Consider the following 22,567-nt stretch of genomic DNA (forward strand, 5'->3'; position numbering starts at 1 on the left):
TGCAGTCATTGGTATGTACTGTTGCATGTGCGTAAAGCGTATGAAGACTTATATGAATGTTGCATTTTTATACATCTTGTTCATGACATGAATCAAGTGTTACTTAAATGTGAACTTAAAGGTATGTTCTAGGTTCAGTACAAGTTAAGCACAATCAACATCATTTGTGATATAGGGCCCTATTTTAAGAGCACAAGCATTAAGCGCAAAGTCAGTGGGCATGGCCATGAAGTTTCGGTGTTTTCATGCAAGCATGCGCTAAGTCTAGGCGCAAGTGGGTTTGGCAAAATCAGGTTTGGGCTGGATTAAGTGCAGTTGAATTTTCAGGTTTTCTCCGGTTATTATTTCACCATCTGCATCCTATTATATAGTTCATTTCCTCTAGCACCAGCAATATAAACCAAGATGGCACATTCATAAGAAGTTGGTAGTGTAAATGGACTGTATGCGATGAATTAGAAGAATAAATTACGTTCTTTTGTGCATTAACTGCTTCCTTGATGATTGTCGATATTTCTATGACAGTAACCCGCTCCTTTTATACGCATGGAAAATGTGATTTACGTCAGAATTTGGATGTATTCTCTGTTAAATTACAGAGAATGTAAGTATCATTTTTATCTACCAACACACAAATCATGGCTAGTAATAACAGTGATTTTATCGGCATGCACTTCACTTCTATCGGTCGATTTTGATTTTGAAAATTTTTATTTATTTATCGAAACATGAAAAAATTAAACCAAAAATATTTATACATTGAAATTACACTTTAAACGAAATGAAATTAGAATCAATAATGAAGTGGTCAAAAAATAATAGCCTACCAATTCCAAACATTTTACTGTCTCCAACTTCTTCCACTGGCCCGTTTTGCAGTGCTTTAAAAATCACTCTAAGGTGGAAAAGTACATTTAGGCTTACAAATAAGACCAATAATACAATTGTAAATTTAAACATAATAGTAATAATAATAATTGAAAAATAAATCATGACATATAGATAGTTTAACAAATCTCATACATTTTTGTTTCATATAAGACTCCAACTCTGATCATCAAGGACATAATTTGACGTTCCACTATATTTTCAGAGTTTGGACAGGAACTTTATTACCACCTGCTGGTTGAATCTCCAAACTGCAAATGCAGGAACTGAGCTCAAACTTTGTGCTGAGTGAAGTCGTGGTTTTCAAATGTCTTAACGCAATGACCTATTTCTCTGGAAAATAGCAAATTGCTCTTTGCGGCACTTCGTTAACAAACAATACACCCACAGTTTGCACGCATACACTCACAATAGCGCAAACACTCCCACCTATGCCCACTTGCGCTTTGTGCTGGCACGAAAATTGTGATTAGAATCAGTGCTCTTATGAAAATTGGATAAGACGTTTACGTTTTGCGCACTCATAAACAGAGTCCTACAATGTTGTTTACCACAAAAATAAATTTTTCTTTAAAAAAGCTAAAATCATGGTTACAGTGAGGCACTTACAATGAAGTGAATGTGGCCAATTTTTGGAGGCAGAAATGTGAATCTTATAATTTTATAAAAGCACTTAATTTAATTATTCTGTTAAAACTATTATTTGACTGTGAAGTTGTTTAAATTGTCGTTTTAGGGCTTTAGGGTTTACAGCATGGCAACAAAGTTTTAAAAGTGGCTATAACTTTACACAAAAAAGGTTAATAAGGGATTTATCACACTAAAATCATGGTAACACATATAATGTTTATATCTTGTAGCTATACTTTCAAAACAGTAAGTATTTTAATGTTTATGGATTGGCCCCCATTCACTTCCATTGTAAGTGCCTCACTGTAAAAAAAGAATTTATTTTATTTTTTTAAAGAAAAGGAGGGACAATTCAAAATCAATTTTTTTGGTAATCAACATTATGCCAGAGATGCTGTCGATTGAGCTTAACTTGCAGTGAACAATTCTATGTAATTTATCTATGTTTGAGGTGAGTGAAGTCAACCTCTCTCTTTCTCTCTCTCTCTTATTCTGTACATTTTGAATGAGGGTGTGGTAAAAGTCTCAAGAGATGAGGTTATTTTTACTCTTCCATCTATCTCTCACACACAGATGCCCCACTAACTGCAGAGAGTGTGTGTTATCTGTGTGTGTGTGTGTCCAGATCGTTGGATGTACGCTGTGTCTTTCAGATGGTTTTCCAGACCCAGAAAATGAGTCTAAAATGGTATTGGGTCAGTCTACAGTATTCTAACTAGATTTTTACACAATCTGAAGAAAATGCGACTGGTGCTTGCCTGTGCAGAACACACCCCCATAATGTTAGGGTGTTGTGGGTGGTTTTTACTGTGTTGCTATGTGGTTAGTAGGGTGTTCTGAGTGGTTGCTTACTGGCCTAAGTCTCCATGATGTTTTGGTTTCTAGATATGACTCTGGTTCCTTTAATTAAGTCTATGGGATTTTTTACGCCTGCTTTATCGTCCACCAGGTGAAAATTGTTACGGTGCAGGACGAGTTACTCAGTGAAGTTTAATACATTAGAGGTTTGTTTAAATAACTAACCATAGCTACTTCTGATGCTAGCCTTAGCAAACTCTCCAAATACTGGTTAATAGTAGGGAATTCTTGTTCATTCATGACTAAAGCTAATCTGTTGCAAAGTAAGTTTCACATAGCCCAAGGAGAGCAATGTCAATTATAAAGATCACGAGGATTGAAGATTATGTAAAATAATCCAGATTAACACATAATAATGTAGAATCAATCTGAGTGTAGGAGGTAATGCTCTCAAATTGACAGTAGATGAGAGTGTGTTTGTGTGCTCATATGCATATTTGTGTGTGTTTGGCAGTGTGTGTGTTGCATGCTGTGTGTTCAGCTGTCAGTAGATCAGTTTCTGGTCTTTCTCTGTTGGCCATCAGTAGTTTAATCTCTCAGCTGTTCTGTCTTCTCTTGTATTCCTTCATTCCGACTGATGCCAATGTTTACCCTCTCACCGCTCAAAGCTAATTGAATATCAATTGATTTCATTGAGATTTGCTCTATAACCACAGTCACACTGTAGCTAAAAACAGTTTTCACTCCTAATTGTAATCTAATTTGGTTCTGTTCACACACAGTTTGGTTGTTTACACTCTCGAAAAATTTAGGGAGTGACATCCACATTTACTTTAACTCTTAAGAAATGTGTAAAACAAGTTGCCACAAAACTGTTGACATCTGTGCGCCGTTGGGGAGTAAAACTAAAAGTGTAACGCTACTAACTTAATTACATTTTTGGGTTGCATGACAGTAGTTGAGCTAATTCCATAATAGTTTCGCTTTTCCAGTAATGAGTTACATTTCCAACAAGTAGCGCTGTAGCGTTACAAAACGTTTCATTTGTCACATTATAAACAAATGTGAGCAGTGGAGCCGAGGCAGTAAATAAATGCGCTCGCTTAAACTGTCCTCTCTCTTATATGTAGCACTGGGACTTCCGAAGCATTTCATGTAAATTAACGGGTTCAAATGAAGAAGTCACTTAAATTTAGAACAGCTGTTCATTTTATTCACTTTCACACAAATCATGAGTACAACAGCTGATTATGACTTTATAAACATTTATTTTTTTGAACTTTACTCACTGCTGTTATGATATCGAAATACTTTTACTACAACGCATCATTTGAGAAAACTACACATTTTAACGCTTGTATTATAAACTCACCTACATTTACATTTACACACATGATTGTTTCAATGTGATTATCTTGCGCGGTAGCTCACCTGATAGAGCATTGGACTTTGAACTTTGAAGTACATTTACATTTATTCATTTGGTAGACGCTTTTATCCGAAGCGACTTACAAAAGAGGAACACATAAGCGAATCATCATAAGGAGACAGTAGTACGAAAAAGTGCCATATTACAAAGTTTCACTAGCATCAGAAGAGTAGCATTCGAAATAGATTAAAGTGCACAAAACAGATTAAAGTGCAGACACTTAAGCTGACACTTGAAATGCAAGTGTCATAGAAGCTACGTGAAATGATGTGGTTTCTTCAGAAAATGTGTTTTTCATTTCTCATTTTGTTTTAGGACACTATCGATTAGGTTTAAGTGTTGGTTTAAGGTAAGAATGTCTGTTTTGTTCACCTCTCATTTATCTTTTAGGGCACTTTTGTTTAGGTTTAGGTGTTGGTTTAAGGTAAGGGTGTCTGTTTTGTTCACCTCTCATTTATGTTTTAGGGCACTTTTGGTTAGGTTTAGGTGTTGGTTTAGGGTAAGGATGTCCTCTCATTTATCTTTTAGGGCACTTTTGGTTAGGTTTAGGTGTTGGTTTTGGGTAAGTATGTCTGTTTTGTTCACCTCTCATTTATCTTTTAGGACACATTTGGTTAGGTTTAGGTGTTGGTTTGGGGAAATTATGTCCTCTCAATTATATTTTAGGGCACTTTTGGTTAGGTTTAGGTGTTGGTTTAAGGTAAGTATGTCTGTTTTGTTCACCTCTCATTGATATTTTAGGGCACTTTTGGTTAGGTTTAGGTGTTGGTTTAGGGTAAGGATGTCTGTTTTGTTCACCTCTCATTTATCTTTTTGGACACTTTTGGTTAGGTTTAGGTGTTGGTTTAGGGTAAGGATGTCTGTTTTGTTCACCTCTCATTGATCTTTTAGGGCACTTTTGGTTAGGTTTAGGTGTTGGTTTAGGGTAAGGATGTCTGTTTTGTTCACCTCTCATTGATCTTTTAGGACACTTTTGGTTAGGTTTAGGTGTTGGTTTAGGGTAAGGATGTCTGTTTTGTTCACCTCTCATTTATCTTTTAGGGCACTTTTGGTTAGGTTTAGGTGTTGGTTTAAGGTAAGTATGTCTGTTTTGTTCACCTCTCATTGATATTTTAGGGCACTTTTGGTTAGGTTTAAGTGTTGGTTTAGGGTAAGGATGTCTGTTTTGTTCACCTCTCATTGATCTTTTAGGACACTTTTGGTTAGGTTTAGGTGTTGGTTTAGGGTAAGGATGTCTGTTTTGTTCACCTCTCATTGATCTTTTAGGGCACTTTTGGTTAGGTTTAGGTGTTGGTTTAGGGTAAGGATGTCTGTTTTGTTCACCTCTCATTGATCTTTTAGGACACTTTTGGTTAGGTTTAGGTGTTGGTTTAGGGTAAGGATGTCTGTTTTGTTCACCTCTCATTGATCTTTTTGGACACTTTTGGTTAGGTTTAGGTGTTGGTTTAGGGTAAGGACATTTCACTGAGAAACTGCAGCCAAACATGTAATGAGGCACGGAATTTCCATTTGCTAAATTTTTGCTACGGTCACGTAATGTACATGAGATCAGGCCTGAACCATTACAAGATGCTTGATCATTTCATGTTGAATATTCTCATTACTCACATGAAATCCACAACAAAAACCTGTGGAAACTCTTGTTGAATCTTGACCTCACTGAGGTCCACTGTTGTGCCAGTTACGGTTTTATGGCCTCTGGAAAAAGTATGTTAGGATAAACACTGAAGATTAGCCTGTTTCACGTGAGTTTCGAGACTCACGTCCTCAGCTAACTGTTCAGAGATGCATCTAACGTTCCTTCTGATTGGCTGGAGCTGTGGATAGCGGTGGACAGGGCTTTAGATCATGCTGTGGATGCCTGTGGCTATGCCAGCATCACGTCTTTATCATACAGTACATTGAGTTCTGGAGATACCGGGCACTCATGCACATCATGCAGGCTGCCACACCGCAGGACACTCGCATGTGCATGTGCTGTTATTTTGGTTCCTCTTCCTTTCGCATCAGTTGCAAGATGATGTCATCGCATTTGTGAAGTGGAGGATGAATCGAGTGACTCAGAGCTCGAGGTGATCCCAGAGGAACATTGATTTGCTCAGAGGATACTCTTTCAAAGCTCAGGAGACTTAACGGAGTTCTCAGTTATGTTTAGTTGAAGTATCTACTTTGTCTCGGATGTTTCTCCTAAAATTCCATAAGAGAAATAAAAATAGACACAAATTAGACTGTTGTTGACAATATGGATAACATAGCTCGGATTTGTAATTTCATCGCTATCTGAGAGACACAAGTGAGATATTAAAATGATTTCTTTCTGACATGTCTTCTTTTGTAGATTATCTTAAATACTCTGTTAGTTAGAACAGTCTTGATTTATATTTGATGTACGTATACGTTATTTATATTCGTTTACAGAACTAAAAAAAGTGCAAATAATCTCTGTCCATATTAAATATCGTTTCCTTTTTATTATTCATGCCACTAATGTAATCACATCTTGATGTCGTATTATATGAATCAGTGTCTCCATCATTGTTAATCTCCTTAATGATTTTGTCAGAAAATTCAGGCTATGATTAATCCAGTTTTACCTTCCCATTTAAAATGTTTTTTTTTTGTTTTTTCTGTGCAGCTTCTAATTCTTTAAGAAGTTAAATCAGGCCACCTCTGTCCATTTACAGTCAGATTAATTTCCTGAATACGTTTTGTTAAATAAAAGTAAATGTTACCTGGGTCAATGTAGTGACGCTCTTTTTTTTTTTTTTTTTTTTTTTTCTTCTTCTTTTTTTTTGTCTGGTCCAGATCTATTATGTTATTCAAAATTAATAAAAAATGCAATTTAATAAAAAATTAGTTCAAAGTCATTTGGACATTTTCTTGGACCTAAAAGTCAGAAAGTGATGTAAGCTTCCGGAGAAAGTAAAGAAAAATAGAAATGCTGGCATAAGTAGTCTGGAAGAGTTTTTTTTAAATATATATATATATATCCCAACATGGGCATAAAGATTAAATTTCTACAAACTTGACGCATATGTTTGAAACTACATTCAATTTCTCTTTTTTTTAATCATCTCAGACAACTATAGTGACCAAAACACTTATCTCTCGTACCTTTTCTCGGACTATTCTTTCTTTCATTGTCATATAATATGACCCTCTTATTACATGGAATACTCGATTCTGATTGGTCAATGGTGCCACCCAGCGGTCAGATATTGCTCTGTAACAACCTCACATCCGGGGATTAAGACGTATCAGACCGCTCATCCAGGTTCTGCGAGCCGTCTCTCCTGCTTCTCGGCTCACTGTGCGATCTCTTCAAGTAAGATAATAAAATAATTTCAACACAAATCAATGTTTCATGTGCATTTATTTATTTACTTGGCAAGTAGTCTTGTAATAGGCTGAACAATGAGTTAGATGGTAATTTTCACAAAATAAACACCAACAGAACTCCAACGCAACTAGATGTTGATTTCAGCTGTTCAGAGATTTCTGTGTTCTCAAATTACATGATTTCAATGCAAATTAATATGTTATGTCCATGTATTTATTTATTTGGTTAGTAGCTGTTATAAGCCAGATAATGTACAGTTAGCCGGTTGTTATCACACAATAAACCCAGACAGGGTGATCAGGACCCCAACGCAAAGCATCATGTCCTAAAGGAAGTCCTCTTAGTTGATTTTTTTTTTTTTTACTGTGGTTTAATTGTCTGGTCTCGTACTGTTGTTTTGTGTGTAGAATTGGATATTCTGACTAGTTTTCAATTCTGGAAGAGGTTGTTGTCATTGTAAAAAATGTTTTTAGGGCATTTATATATATATATATATATATATATATATATATATATATATATATATATATTAAAGATTATTGTACAGTGAAGTCCAGTTACGTAATTTAATTGGTTAAAAAGCAGTCAAACTGTGCTGGTTGGCCTTATATGGTAACGTCACATTTTTAGACATTGCTGTAGTGATGCGATTTTGGGAAACTAGTTTTTGGTGGAAGGGATTGTGTAACAGATAAAGGTTGGGCAAGGAGGAGGCGGGAACCGGCTGAACAGTCAACATAAAGTTTAATGTCAAAACTCAACTAAAAACAACATAAAACAAACATGACGGCCGCGTGCATCTCTCTCTCTCCGAACTGGTGTCTCTGGCTCCCCTTTATCTCACTCTTCCACTGATCATCTGATTCAGTGCCGGCCGGGAACCCTCTCGACCCGGCCACGCCCTCCTCCTCATCACACTCCTCCCCCACCCGATTCAGGCCAGGGCACCACCGGACTGACTTACCCCCCCACCCATCTCTGGAGGGGAGACGCTGCCCTTCCAGCCATGCTGTCAGCCGGTGGTCCACCCCGCCTCCTGGGAACCTGGGTGAGAGACGAGGGGAAGTGTGGGGAGAGGGAAAGGGTGAGCGGGATACACAGAAAGAGAGAGAGAGAGAGAGAACAACTTGCTTGCCGGTTCTCGGACACGCTGTCACCCGATCCTCAACCGCTTCTCCCCTCTGGTGGATGACAGCTCGCTCCTCCCCCGGTGGATGGCAGCGAGCCTTCCGACCCCTGTCAGATGGAACCGCTCATCCCCTTTTCGGCGGATGGCAGCGGTTGCTCCTGCTCTTGGCGGCTGCTCTTTTGGGCGGACGGCAGCGGCGAGGACTCCGTGACAGCGGATCCCTCCTCCCTCCCGGGTTTCGGCACCACTGTAACAGGTAAAAGGTCGGTCAAGGAGGAGGCGGGAACTGGCTGAACAGTCAACATAAAGTTTAATGTCAAAACTCAACTTAAAACAACATAAAACAAATATGACGAACACACATGCCGCGTGCGTCTCTTTCTCACCAGAACTGCCGTCTCCGGCTTCGCCTTTATCTCGCTCTCCCGCTGATCATCTGATTCAGTGCCAGCTGTGCACCCTCACGGCCCGGCCACGCCCTCCTCCTCGTCACGGATTGTAAACATGAAACTAAGGCCACATCCACACTAATCCTTTTTTATTTGAAAAGTCTGTTTTCAGTTTCCTAATGTCATCTTTTTCCAAATTGTGTGGTAATGGGGAGTTTTTTTGAAATTCTCCATTTTCTGTCAAGAAAACGCCATTCTAGTGTGGATGAGAGGCGTAAACGTAGCGAAATGAATGCGTTTTCAAGCAAACGCTGATTAATGTGGAAGTGGCCTGAAATGAAATGTTTAATTTGTTGCTATTAGTTTGTTTAGCAAGTTGCTAGTTGCAGTTGCTAAGGTGTTTTGAGTGGTTGGTAGCACATTTCTTTGTGGTTACTTGGGCTACATCCACACTAATCCGTTTTCGTTTGAAAAATGTCATTCAGTTTCATAACATCATCCTTTTCCAAAGTGTGTGGTAATTGAGAGTGTTTTCAAAATGCTCCAATTTCCGTGGAGAAAAATGCCCTTCTAGTGTGGATGAGACGTATGTGTAGCAAAATTATTGTTATCGAACGAAAATGTATTTGTGTTAACGTGGAAAAAAAGAACAATTAATTTAGTTTGTTTAGCAAGTTGCTATGCATTTGCTAAGGTGTTTTGAGTGGTTGTTAGTGCATAAACCGTGAATCTGAGGTATTCCCATCGCTTTCCTTCATGTTTGTCAGTGGCAAAACAAATGCTTGAAAAGCTTGAAGCAGTCGCGTCATATTCAACTGCACAGCTGCCATTGTATCATCTCCACAGTAACAACAGTAAGCATCTCCACCTCGATTCTGTGTCACTGCGTGTCATTAACCCTGCATGTATGAACCTGCAAGGGACAGGAACATTTGCTAATACACGAGTGTTAAATTAACGTGAAACAGCAACGTTTATGGCATTTCTGTATTCACTTAAAATTCCCTTAGCTGGATAGTAAAATGTGATTAGAATTTGAAGTACTTAATACAATACGAATCTAAATATATGCTAAACACTTAAATGAAATACAGTATATGTTCATATATGGTTTTCACTGATATTTAAGGTCACATAGCCTATATGTACATATAGACAACATATGCATAGCCCATATGTACATATATAGACAACATATTCACCTAAATGTATGGTATTTTTGTGTGTATTTATTATTTTATGCTTGCTAACTGCAGATTCAGTTATTGTGCACTACAATATTTACATGTAATTGCATTCACACCATCATTGACACAATTATACAGGTATGCAATGATGATTTGTGCATTTTCACTGCAAAACAACACAAAACAATACTGCAAATTGCATCAAAATATTTGAGAAAAACCACAGCAAATTCAGTCATTTTGGGCCGCAATAATCAAGAAAAAGTGCCGTGAAATCCTGGTGGAACTGGTCAGCAAGTTGTTATGCAGTTGCTAAGATGTTTTGAGTGGTTGTAAGGGATTTGCTATGTGGTTACATGGGCTACAGCCACACTATTCTGTTTTTGTTTGAAAAATGTGTTTTCAGTTTCCTAACATCATCGATTTCCAAAGTGTGTGGTAATGCAGAGTGTTATGCAGTTGTTATGCAGTTGCTAAGGTGTTTTGAGTGGTTGTTTGCACATTCCCTTACAAAAATCTAGAGTTCTGGCAAACTTGCCGCAAATTCATCGCTCATTAATTTTCATGCGAATGAATTTTGCGGCAAGCTCTTCATTGTTGCCAAATGTTTGCTGTAGGTTCACCACTACTGGTGAAGAGCTGCAAACCTCTGGCAAACATTTTCGGTGAATAGCAAGCTCATATTTGCATGTGAAATTAATTGAGAGTTTTGTAAGAGTTGCTATGTGGTTTCTACGGTTACATCCACACTAATCCATTTTCGATTCAAAACTTTAAGTAAACTAAAAGTATGCCGTAATGGAGAGCATTTTCAAAACGGTTTGCTTATTTTTTTGCTTACTGGCCCAGGTTGTAATAACACATCACTCCTCAGCAAGTATACTTTGCATTTGGGGTTTGTTCAAGTCACGTACCCTTAGTATGAGCAATAGTAATAATGATGCTTGGCTTAGCAAATGAGCAGCTTTCGTTAAAAAAGACTCCTCTCGGATACCATCCCAGATCAGTTGGATGGGTTCCTCACTTGCATTCGAAACTGCTGCTCCTGAGGGACTGTAGATTTGTGCCACAAAATGTGCCAATATCATCTACAGTGCCAAAAGCGTACCACAGCCCACTTTAACACACACAGACACTTTAATCGGAAAATCACTCTCGTTTAAGCACACCTGTGTACCAGTTTGTGGATTGTTTGGGCTAAACATACTAATTTGAGATTTTTAATGAATTCGCCTGATTAAACAAACTGTTGTCAGCAATTGGACCCTCTGTTGCTTTTGTGTCCCAGAGGTCTCAAATGAAAACACCTCTCTTAAAATCTCTCTCTCTAGAGGTGACAACAGGTAAATGTGTAAATCAGTGCCTTGTTTTTACCATGCCCTCCTTTCAATCACTTAATTTAGTACACAAAACACTCTTTGGGTTTTATACTGAGGTTTTGGCACGTTGACATGCATTTGGAGAGAATCAATTTTACAAAGACACAGTAAAGACAGGTAAAGAGTACCAAGTGAAAATTTGACTCGTGAAATTTTTTTTTCTCTCTCTTGCAGGTGCTTACGGTGTCGTCCTGAAGTGCAGACACAAGGTAAGATTTGTTCAAAAAGTGGTTCTCGGTTCTTCATGAGACAGTATCTCAGAATGACTCCCATTGAACTGAGTTTATGTATGTACAGAATTTTCTCCAGGAATTCATTCAGTTCGTTGACATGCGTGGTTAAATACGATGATTTAAAGGGATAGTTCACCCAAAAATTAAAATTCTTTAATTATTTACTCACACTCATGATATCCCAGGTGTGTATGACTTTCTTTCTTCACCAGAACACATGTGAAGAAAACGTCATCGATACGACTCCAGTGGTTCAATTAATGTCTGCTTAAGCGACATGATCACTTTTGGTGTGAAAAAGACCAATATTTGAGTACTTTTTTTACCTCAAAATCATCACTTCCGTTCAGCAGTGGTATGCGTGTGACGTAATCACGTTGGCACGTGAGGCACACGAGAACTGACGCATGTGCAACACAGCCGGAAGAGCAGTGCTGTTTACGAGTGAGTAGGAGGAACGCTGGACAGATGCTTTGTTTTGGTTTAGATCTGTATTTATCTGTTTCTTTACTCACAATGGTGCGTTTGTGTGCTTATCCTGGATGTTTCCACCGAGAGGAGAAAGTGAGATTACGTCCGTATCCTGGCAACGCGAATACGTCACACAAGAGACTGTGAGATCTCCACTCTCTCGTGAAGCTTACTGGAAGCGATGGATTATAGTTAAAAAGTACTTAAATATTGATCATATCGCTTTAGAAGACATTAATTTAACCGCTGGAGTCGTATCGATGATGTTAATGGAGCTTTAAAAGTCAGATCACCATCCACTTGCATTTTAAGGACCTACTGAGCTGAGATATTTTTGTAATTTTTCTCGTAAAGTTCTGGTGAAGAAAGAAAGTCATACACACCTGGGATATCATGAGGGTGAATAAATAATGAGAGAATTTTCATTTTTGGGTGAACTATCCCTTTAAAAACACTTTGCGCACCATCCCTGTCTTTTGCCTCATGTGTGCGCACAATGCCAAGGCCAATTTTAAGTTTGATTAAGATGTATACATGCTGGACGAAGCCAAGCTACAATCGTAGTATCTATGTCTGTTAGTCTGACCTTGCAGAAATCGGACTGGTTCATTTTCGGGCGGACTAAAGCATTTACGTGAGATTTCGAAAAGGCGAATTATGCATGTAAACGTATTAATACACTACTTGCATCTTATCTGAAGCCAGCTTTGCTGGGCTTTACATTGTGGGGATGTTTTTAATGGCAAACTATGTACTAATTCTGAAATAAGTAGTATGTAGTATGAATACTGTGCACTAGGGCTGGGTATTGATACAGATTTCCTGTTTCGATTCCAATTCCAAACTCTCGATTTTGATTTAATTTGATTCGAATCTGCTAAATTTGGGTATATTGCAATTATTATGTCCATTTTGCTTATGTATAAAAAGCAATTTGATGATTCTTGAAACCAATTGCGATACCACAACACAAGTCTCTTTTGATGTTCTTGTCTCTAGATATGGCTCACGTCCCTTAATGGGATTTTTTGCCCATTTTATCGTCCACAAAGTGAAAATGGTCTTTTTGCCAGATTTAGCATACTACTGTTTGAAATGTTTACCATTGCATACTGTTTCACATAGTACTTTTTAAATAAAGTATGCAGTATGCTAAGTATACTGTTCAGCGTGCATTTAGTAGTATGCTAGTTTCCATTGCAAACATAGCCAATGATCTCAGAAACGTAACAAGAGTAACCGGTTTGAGTTCAGTGCTGTTGATGTGACATATGGTGGTTTTATCTATTAATATCTCCTCCAGTCATGAGCAGTATTGGTCTGTTAAGCCCTGCGGCCGTCACACAGATGGTCTCACTGTGGCGGTCTCGGCCTTGTTCCGTTAAACACGACACAGCCTCTTTCTCTTCTCTCGCTGATGTGACCCACTCAAACAGAGTTCACACCATCTGCTGCTCACACCTGCAGCCTTGTCCTGCTGGACAGCCACGCAGAACGATGTTCACTCGACGGCTAACCAAGTTAGCTCAGGTGCTGGGCTGTGATGTTCTCTGTTATGGCTGTGGGATTGTTGTTGGAAAAGTTGTTGTTGGAATTGTTGTTGATCAGATATGTTGAACTCAAATGATGGAGCTGAATGAAAGTGAAATTATCTCAAGGCCAGAGCCATAGCCTAGTGGTTAGTGTATATGCTAATGTTACATTTTTAAGGCTGGAGACATATTCTACACAAGTATGTGAATGGAAGAGCTTCTAGTTATGAAAGCTCAATTTAGTTTTGTTTGCATTCTGAAATGTGTCAGAACTAGGGCTGTCTATCACTATCAAATTTTTATTGAATTAATTAAATTATATGCCGGTTAATTACATGAATTAATCGCAATTACTCACGTTTAGAAATATTTGCTGAGAAATATTTGCCCCTCAAATAACAATAATTCAATATATAATGATTAAATAATTAAAAAGTTGTATTTAGATAATTACAAATACTGTATAATGTATATTAAAAAAATAATAATAGATATTATTATTAGATAATTAAAATGCATTACATTATTGTGGCAGACGAGTAAAGTATTAATAAGATATAATAAAAAGTGTCTTTAGAAGTCAATATATTGTTTATTTCCATATTATTGAACATAAGCCTATCATTGGTCTGCAGTCTACAGTAATCCATTTTGTGATTGAATTCGTCAATCTGTCCAACATAGATTTATTATAAGGGCTTTTATAATATGCGTCAGACATATGTTTTGGGAGCGTCTCACTTTGGTTGCGTTGTGCCATGAAAAAAGCATTTTAAGGTTGCTGTGTCAAGTTATTTGTAGTTTGACTCACGTTGCTGTCCTTTTCTGCATATCACGGCCCCCTGCTGCATATCACGGACAACCCGTTTGGAATAATGCGGCGGCCCGTTTCAGCTTACCGCGGGTTGTTCGACCCCGTTTCGTGGCAGGCCCACCGGGAAAAGTCCCAGTTCTCCCTATGGCCAGTCCGCCCCTGCCTGAGTGTGGTTTGTTCTCTGTACTGCTGCACGCTGAGTAAACAGCTGGAGTTTTGCTTACTATCCCCTGCTGAAAACAGGTGGTACTTCAAGCAAAAATTGCACCGATGGTAGGAATAGTCCTTATTACGATCCAGGGACATGATTAAATTCGTAATTTTTTTTTACGCATTATTTGGTAATTGCACTGAATTATTGCATTAAATTGACAGCCCTAGTCAGAACGCAATTTATAACACAATGCAAGTAAATGTTGCATTCTCAGTATTGCCACAAGGGGCACTATAGGTGTCATTAGCAGTCTTCTACTGGTCAGTTTTCTCTTTCAGGTTAGCTACTGTCATGGCGGAGCAACAAGTTGAAGAAAATCTTTCTGAGCAGCGTTGTTATAGTTAGTTAAATTGTTGACGAGTTTATAGCTATTAATACACTAAGTTAACTTAGTGTATGTAAACTTCTGACCCACTGGAATTGTGATATAGTCAATTAAAAGTGAAACAATCTGTCTGTAAACAATTGTTGGGAAAATTACTTGTCATGCAAAAAGTAGATGTCCTAAACGACTTGCCAAAACTATAGTTTGCTAATATGAAATCTGTGGAGTGATTAAAACATTACTATGACTAATGACTTCAACCTAAGTGTATGTAAACTTCTGACTTCAACTGTACAAATATTATTACATATATTGTTAATCTATCACTTGAAAAGGGTAGAGTACCATCTGATATGAAGATTGCAAAAATTATTCCAATATATAAGAAAGGGAATAGATATGATCCTGGGAATTACCGTTTGGTCTCTATCCTTATGTTGCGCATAAACAGATGTATGTTTGCAAAAATAGATTAATTTATGATTTGCAGTCAGGTTTTAGGAGGTCTTATTCCACAGAAACTTGTTTACTATATTTAACAGATTATATAAGGAAACATATTGATGATGTAAAATTGTGTGGTGTGGTACTTTTGGACCTTCAAAAAGCATTTGATTCTGTAAATCAGTCAATACTTTTACATAAATTAAGTGTGATGGGTTTTTCAAATACAGTGATTGCTTGGTTGACTTCTTATCTCACTGGGAGGACTCAGAGGGTAGAAGTTGGAGGGATCCTTTCAGAGATGACGCTTGTAAATAATGGAGTTCCCCAGTGAAGTGTACTCGGTCCTCTTTTGTTTTTGTTATATATAAATGATATGCAAGCTGTTTGTGATTGTAACTTGTTTTTATATGCTGATGATTCTGCACCATTGGTTTCAGGTAAGGATACTTGTAAAATACAGGAGTAATACTATTGTGCGTGAAAATCCCAGGAGATCAGCAGTTACAGAAATACTCAAACCAGCCCATCTGGCACCAACAATCATCCATGCGATTATCTAATCAGCCAATCATGTGGCAGCAGTGCAGTGCATAAAATCATGCAGATACGGGTCAGGAGCTTCAGTTAATGTTCACATCAATCATCAGAATGGGGAAAAAATTTGATCTCAGTGGTGTGGAGCGTGGCATGCTTGTTGATGCCAGATAGGCTGGTTTGAGTATTTCTGTAACTGCTGATCTCCTGAGATTTTCACACACAACAGTCTCTATAATTTACTCCAAATGGTGCCAAAAACAAAAAACATCCAGTGAGCGGCAGTTCTGTGGACGGAAATGCCTTGTTGATGAGAGAGGTCAACAGAGAATGGCCAGACTGGTTCAAACTGACAAAGTCTACAGTAACTCAGATAACCACTCTGTACAATTGTGGTGAGAAGAATAGCATCTCAGAATACCCTCGTGCATACTACGAAGGCACGAGGGGGACCTACACAATATTAGGCAGGTGGTTTTAATGTTGTGGCTGATTGGTGTATATACAGTATATTAGATGGGTGTCTGGTAGGTTTGGTAGCAGTAACCATCTAATCTAGTCTGATTCAAACTAAACTTTTTCAAAAAACTTGCTGTCTTTTGTGGTTTTGCCCGTTTTTCTCAGATCATGTCTTGACATGCTTTTGAATGGATTTCAAGAACCTGCACGTCCAGTTTGAGAAGTTCACCATAATTAATTCCCTCGCCCAACATGACCCAAATGTTTCCTATCAGAATTAAAAAGCTTCAGGCAAACCGCAGCCTCTTTAGGGCTCACAGACACTCATGAAATATTTGCAATTAATTTGTAAAACTAAATATGCATTCACACGCTGCCATGCCATCAACAACGAGTTCAAATAAACACGTTTGCGTGTTGCGAATGGATGTTTTAATTGAACGCAGTTTCATTTTGGTGTGAGATTCTCAAATGCTCCCTGAGTCTGTTTGTGAGTGAGTCTGGTTTCAAATGTGTTCTCAGCTTGTTTTGTTTTTTTCAGGTCTGTATCTCACCTGAGACCTTGAACAGTTCAATATGAGCCACAACACACAAACAGTGGCGCAGTGATTCACCTCTGTTGGGTTTGTGGTAAATATTAAAAAAAAAAAAAAACACCAGGAGAAATCCCAGAAATCCCAGCTTGCTTAAATATTGAAGATCAGTGTTACATGAGCCATTTATTCTGCTGTGGTTTCCTGGTCAAAAATGAAAACCTCAGTAGGTTTCTGCTGAATGTTTTCGATGTTTTTCATTCGTAATGCTGGTGAAAGCTGGTTCATGATCTCTCATGTCAAATTTAAAAACCATCTTGTTGGATTTTGGTAATATATCCCAGTCAGAGTCAGTTTGTTGGTAAACAGTGGCCAGAAAAAATATTAGATCACTCTTAGATGTCTGAATGTCACTGCATTAGATAACAGAATATCAGAGCAAGTGGCATTTTATTATTTTAAAGAAACACACAAGCACAGATTTCAAGCAAATCATTTCACTAAAAGAAGTTTGTTAGGTTTGAAATAAAACAATAAATATAGGCGTACTGTTAAAAATGAAGACAATAAGTGTTGTTACACTCAAGTCACTTAAAAATGCATTGCACAAAGTGACTCAATACTGCATGTCTTCATTTTAAACAATGTTTTATGATTTCATAAATAACAAACTTGTGTGCATGTGCAATGACATTTTGTTTGTATTCATACATTTTTGCTTTGCTTTAAACTAGCAGGTGAAATAAATAGATGATGCTGGAATGGGGAGGATATGTAGGTTGTTCTGAAACACGGCCAACGACCCAACCCCTTTCACATGAGCTATTTATATGCACTCGGTGATTTTCCCAGCTGTTTGTTCTGGGTGGACGCAGGTGCTCAATGTGTGTGTGTTTAATGGTGTTCCCAGCACAACTTGTGCACTTTGTGATTCTGATGTCTCAGTATGACATGACTAATGAAAGGATAATGAGAGGATAGCAGTGCTGTTCAGAGATCAGATGTGAAGGACGTGTCACACAGAGAAACTTTGTTCAGGGAAGTTCGAGTGACTTGAGATCAGGTTTGATTGACTGCTGACCATCTGCATTTCAAATGAAACCCTTCATAAGTGTTTTCCAAAAAAACATTAATTTGCACATTTTTCTATAGCTCCCCAACACCACATACAGGATCTGGTTCATGCAGAAAGTGTGAAATGGGTCATCTGAACAGTCTGAGAGAAACTCAAACGCCACAGGAAAGAAAAATCACAAATAACATCTCTTTAATGTCTCAATTTGTTCTCCTAAACAACAAGAGAGCAGTTAGAGAAGTTTACTTATACTGATTCTCAGATGTTTCTCATAAGAAAAAAAAAAAGACCTAAGTAATCTTACATGTGTGCCCTTTGGGTTTCAGATGAGATCTTAACAATTTCTCAAACTGTGCTCAGATTTTCCAAGATAACAAAGTCAGCACTCAAAAGTCAAAACTCAAAAGTATGAACTTTCTCATCAGACTCTCCCAAGACCAAATGATCTGAGCTATGCTATCCACATTAATTTTATAGCTCTATACTCTTACAGTATGTCAACAATTGACTAATTTGTGTCTTTTTAATACTCCTAAGTAGGGGTGGGCGACATGACAAAAATTCTGTATCACGGTATGAGTACATTTATATCACGGTATATAGGGGCCTGGGTAGCTCAGCAAGTAAAGACACTGACTGCCACACCTGGAGTCACAAGTTCGTATCCAGGGCATGCTGAGTGACTCCAGTCAGGCTTCCTAAGCAACCAATTGGCCCGGTTGCTAGGGTGGGTAGAGTCACGTAGGGTTAACCTTCTCGTGGTCGCTGTAATGAGGTTCTCGCTCTCGGTGGGGCGCGTGATGAGTTGTGTGTGGATGCCGCAGAGAATAGCGTGAAGCCTCCACACACGCTAGGTCTCCGTGGTAACGCGCTCAACAAGCCACGTGATAAGACGCGCGGATTGACTGTCTCAGACGCGGAGGCAACTGAGATTCGTCCTCCGCCACCTGGATTGAGGCGAGTCACTACGCCACCACGAGGACCTAGAGCGTATTGGGAATTGGGCATGCTAAGGAGGAAAAAAATTCAAATGTATCACTATATGAAAAAAGAGTTTTTATGTAATAACCATGCAATGGGGTGGGCGATATAAGGAAAAAACTATTTAGCTATATTCATATAATGTTTGTTTGATAATGATACATATGATGATATAGCCTACCCAAAAAATAAAAAAAAAATATATGAAAGTTTCATTTTGATTTATCAAAATTTGCCTAATGGTTGACCTGCCATGTCCTTAGAAATGAGAAAACTATCAATAAATAAAATAATTGTTAAAAACTATATTTGAGCTGTTTTATCAACTCTGCATTGGTTTTTCAATCCAAGTTTAAATCCCGCCATCACATATTTGTTTTGGATTTAGCCTTCCATTGGATACTGGACATTTTTTTTTGGCAAATATATAGCCTACTAAAAAGAAATGTGCTGTTAAAAACACTATTTAATCATTACTGAGGTAATTAACTGAGGATCGGTGCAATTGCTTCTCTCACCATGATGCCAGTAGGAAAGCTTGATCACATCAGCAACGGTAACAAACGGCAGCAGAGCATATAGCGAAGGGTCAGTCTCACACCACAGAGAATGCAGCATTTTATTAACAAGCTCTTTCTCATGTTCTCTCGGAATGTAAAGTGATTAGAACCTCAGGTGTGCTCTCTCTCTCTCACTCACTGGGCACACGTGCATCAGAAAGAGCGCTAGAGCGTGAGAAAACGACACCATTTAATGCAAAAATAAATTCCTCTCCATGTTTGCTCGTGTCTCTCTCTGTATCAGTCTCACGTGCTGCCAGGTGGAGCATCGCACACACGGATATTTACGTACCACGATATAGACAGAATACAAAAATCTCTACCGGTTGACACTTTATATCATTGCCATGATATATATTGCCATATCACCCAGCCTAACTCCTAAGGAATTTTAGATGAGAAGAGACGAGAAGAGAAAAGACTAGAAAAGATGAGACAATAAGAGACGAGAACAGAAAAGAGGAAAAATACTAGACAAAAAGACATGAGATGGGACAAGAAGAGAGGTCAAGATGTGAAGAGGAGACAACGAGATGGAAAGAGATGAGAAAATATCAGAAGACGGGCAGAGAACAGACAAGATGAGACAAGACAAGAAAAGACTAGAAGAGAAAAGGAGCAGATGAGAAGAGCTGAGGAGAGAAAAGACTAGAAGAAGAGGCAAGATGAGATGAGAAAAGAAGGGATGTCGAGAAAAGATAAGAAGAGATGAAAAAAGACTAGAAGAGAAAATACATGAGATCATATAAAAAGATGAGAAAAGACTACACGAGAAGAGAAGACAAGAAGAGATGAAAAGAGATGAGAGAAGAGAACAGACAAGATGAGAAGAAACTAGAAGAGAAAAGATGAAGAGAAAAGCCTAGATGAGAAGAGACAAGAAAAGATGAGAAAAGATGACAAGAAAATGTGAGGAAGACGGGAAGAGAACAGACGAGAAGAGATGAGAAGAGAAGAGGCAAGGAGAGAAAAGATGAGACAAGAAAATACTAGATGAAAAGAAATTAGATTGGACGAGGAGAGTGGTCAAAAAGAGAAGAGAAGACAAGAAAAGATGAGAAAATCCTAGATGAAAAGAGATGAGTTGAGAAGGAACGTTGAGAAGCGAAAATATGAGTAGGGACAAGACAAGAAAAGATGAAAAAAGACTAGAAGAGAAAAGAATACATGAGAAAGACTACACGAGAAGAGAAGACAAGAAGAGATGAAAAGGGATGAGAAAAGAAGAGAACAGACAAGATAAGAAACTAGAAGAGAAGAGAAAAGATGAAGAGAAAAGACTAGATGAGAAGAGACAAGAAAAGATGAGAAAAGATGACACAAGAAAATGTGAGGAAGATGGGAAGAGAACATACGAGAAGAGATGAGAAGAGAAGAGGCAAGGAGAGAAAAAATGAGACAAGAAAATACTAGATGAAAAGAAATGAGATTGGACGAGGAGAGTGGTCAAAAAGAGATGAGATGAGACGAGACGTTAAAAGATGAGAAGAGAAAAGACCAGACGAGAAGAGATGAGAAGAGAAAAGATGAGAAAAGCCTGGACGAAAAGAGATGAGTTGAGAAGGAACGTCGAGAAGCGAAAATATGAGCAGGGACAAGACAAGAAAAGATGAAAAAAGACTAGAAGAGAAAAGAATACATGAGAAAATATGAGAAAAGACTAAATGAGAAGAGAAGACAAGACAAAAAGAGATGAAAAGAGATGTGAAATGATGAGAAGAGAACAGATGAGATGGGAGACTAGAAGAGAAGATACTAGGAGAAAGACGAAGAGAAGAGACAAGAAAAAACTTGACGAGAGGAAACGAGAAGAGAAGAGACGAGGAGAGGAGAGAAAAGACTAGAAAAGATGAGATAAGGAGACGAGAAAATACTAGACGAAAAGAGATGAGATTGGATGAGAAGAGAGATCAAATAGAAGAGATGAGATGAGTAAAGACCAGATGAGAAGAGAAGAGATGAGGAGATAAAAGACTAGAAAAGTTGAAACAAGAAGACATGAGAAGAGAAAAGATGAGAAAAGCCTGGATGAAAAGAATTTAGATGTCATGAAGGAAACAAATGAGAAGAGACAAGACAAGAAGAGATGAAAAAAGACTAGAAAAGAAAAGACGAGAAAAGACTACACGAGAAGACAAGACAAGAAGAGATGAAAAGACAAGACGAGAACAGATGAGGTGAGAAGAGAAGAGAAGAGAAAAGAGAAGAGACGAGAAAGTATACAAAAAGACGGGAAGATAACAGACGAGGAAAGATGAGACAAAAAGAGACGAGAAAATACTAGACGAAAAGAGATGAGATTGAACGAGAAGAATGGTCAAGAGAAAATAAGAGACGAGAAGAGATGCAAAGAGAATAGAAAATATGAGAAAAAAATGAAAGAGAACAGACAAGACGAGAAGAGACGAGAAGAAAAAAGACCAGACGAGAAGAGATGAGGAGAGAAAAGACTAGAAAAGACGAGACAAGAAGAGAAAAGACGAGAAAAGCCTGGACGAAAAGAGATGAGATGAGAAGAGACATCGAGAAAAGACAAGATGAGAAGAGACAAAAAAAGACTAGAAGTGAAAAGACTACATGGGGTCAGATAAAAAAGATGAGAAAAGACTACACAAGAAGAGATGACAAGAGATGAGAAAAGATGAGAAGAGGAGAGACAAGAAAAGACTAGATGAGAAGAGAAAATATGAGAAGAGAAAAGAAGAGACAAAAATATTCTAGAAGAGAAAAGACGAGAAGAGAAGAGATGGAAAAAATAAGACAAAAGACTAGACGAGAAGAGACTTTAAGAGAAGAGTTGAGAAGCAAAATCTCTAGAAAAGATGAGTAGAGAAGAGAACAGATAGGAACAAAAGGAGAAGAGACAAGAAAAGACTAGATGAGAAGAGAAGAGACAAAACTAGAAAAGACAAGAAGAGAAGAGACAACACCACATGAGAAGAGACGAGACAAGGAGAGAACAGAGAAGGGGAGAGTTTTGCATTTAATCGAGTGTAAATTAGGTCATTTCAGTAGGACACTTCAGAGAATAGTGTGTGCGCTGTGTGTGTGTGTGTAAACGAGTGTGTTAGAGACAAAACCGTTGCTCCATTCTGTCAGAGAGACTGTGCTGTGTTATTTTATGATGCGGTGTGGTCACATCAGACTGTCTGACAACTAGATCTCTTCACTGCAGACTGAATCATCTTCATGATTTAGGAGATCCTTTAAAAAAATCAGA

At 38.1% G+C, this 22,567-nt stretch overlaps 1 protein-coding gene across 4 annotated transcripts in view; it reads left to right on the plus strand.

The window, feature by feature from the left end:
• Positions 1–22,567, plus strand: part of LOC127418746 (cyclin-dependent kinase-like 5) — an 86,384-nt gene that overhangs the window by 25,744 nt on the left and 38,073 nt on the right. For all 4 annotated transcript variants that reach the window (XM_051659517.1, XM_051659516.1, XM_051659519.1 and 1 more), the window contains exon 3: positions 11,344–11,378. In XM_051659517.1, coding sequence (XP_051515477.1) covers positions 11,344–11,378 — 35 coding nt within the window. The remainder of the gene's footprint in view (positions 1–11,343; positions 11,379–22,567) is intronic.

Source organism: Myxocyprinus asiaticus, chromosome 28 (genome assembly GCF_019703515.2).
Source record: "Myxocyprinus asiaticus isolate MX2 ecotype Aquarium Trade chromosome 28, UBuf_Myxa_2, whole genome shotgun sequence".
Lineage (NCBI taxonomy): Eukaryota > Metazoa > Chordata > Actinopteri > Cypriniformes > Catostomidae > Myxocyprinus > Myxocyprinus asiaticus.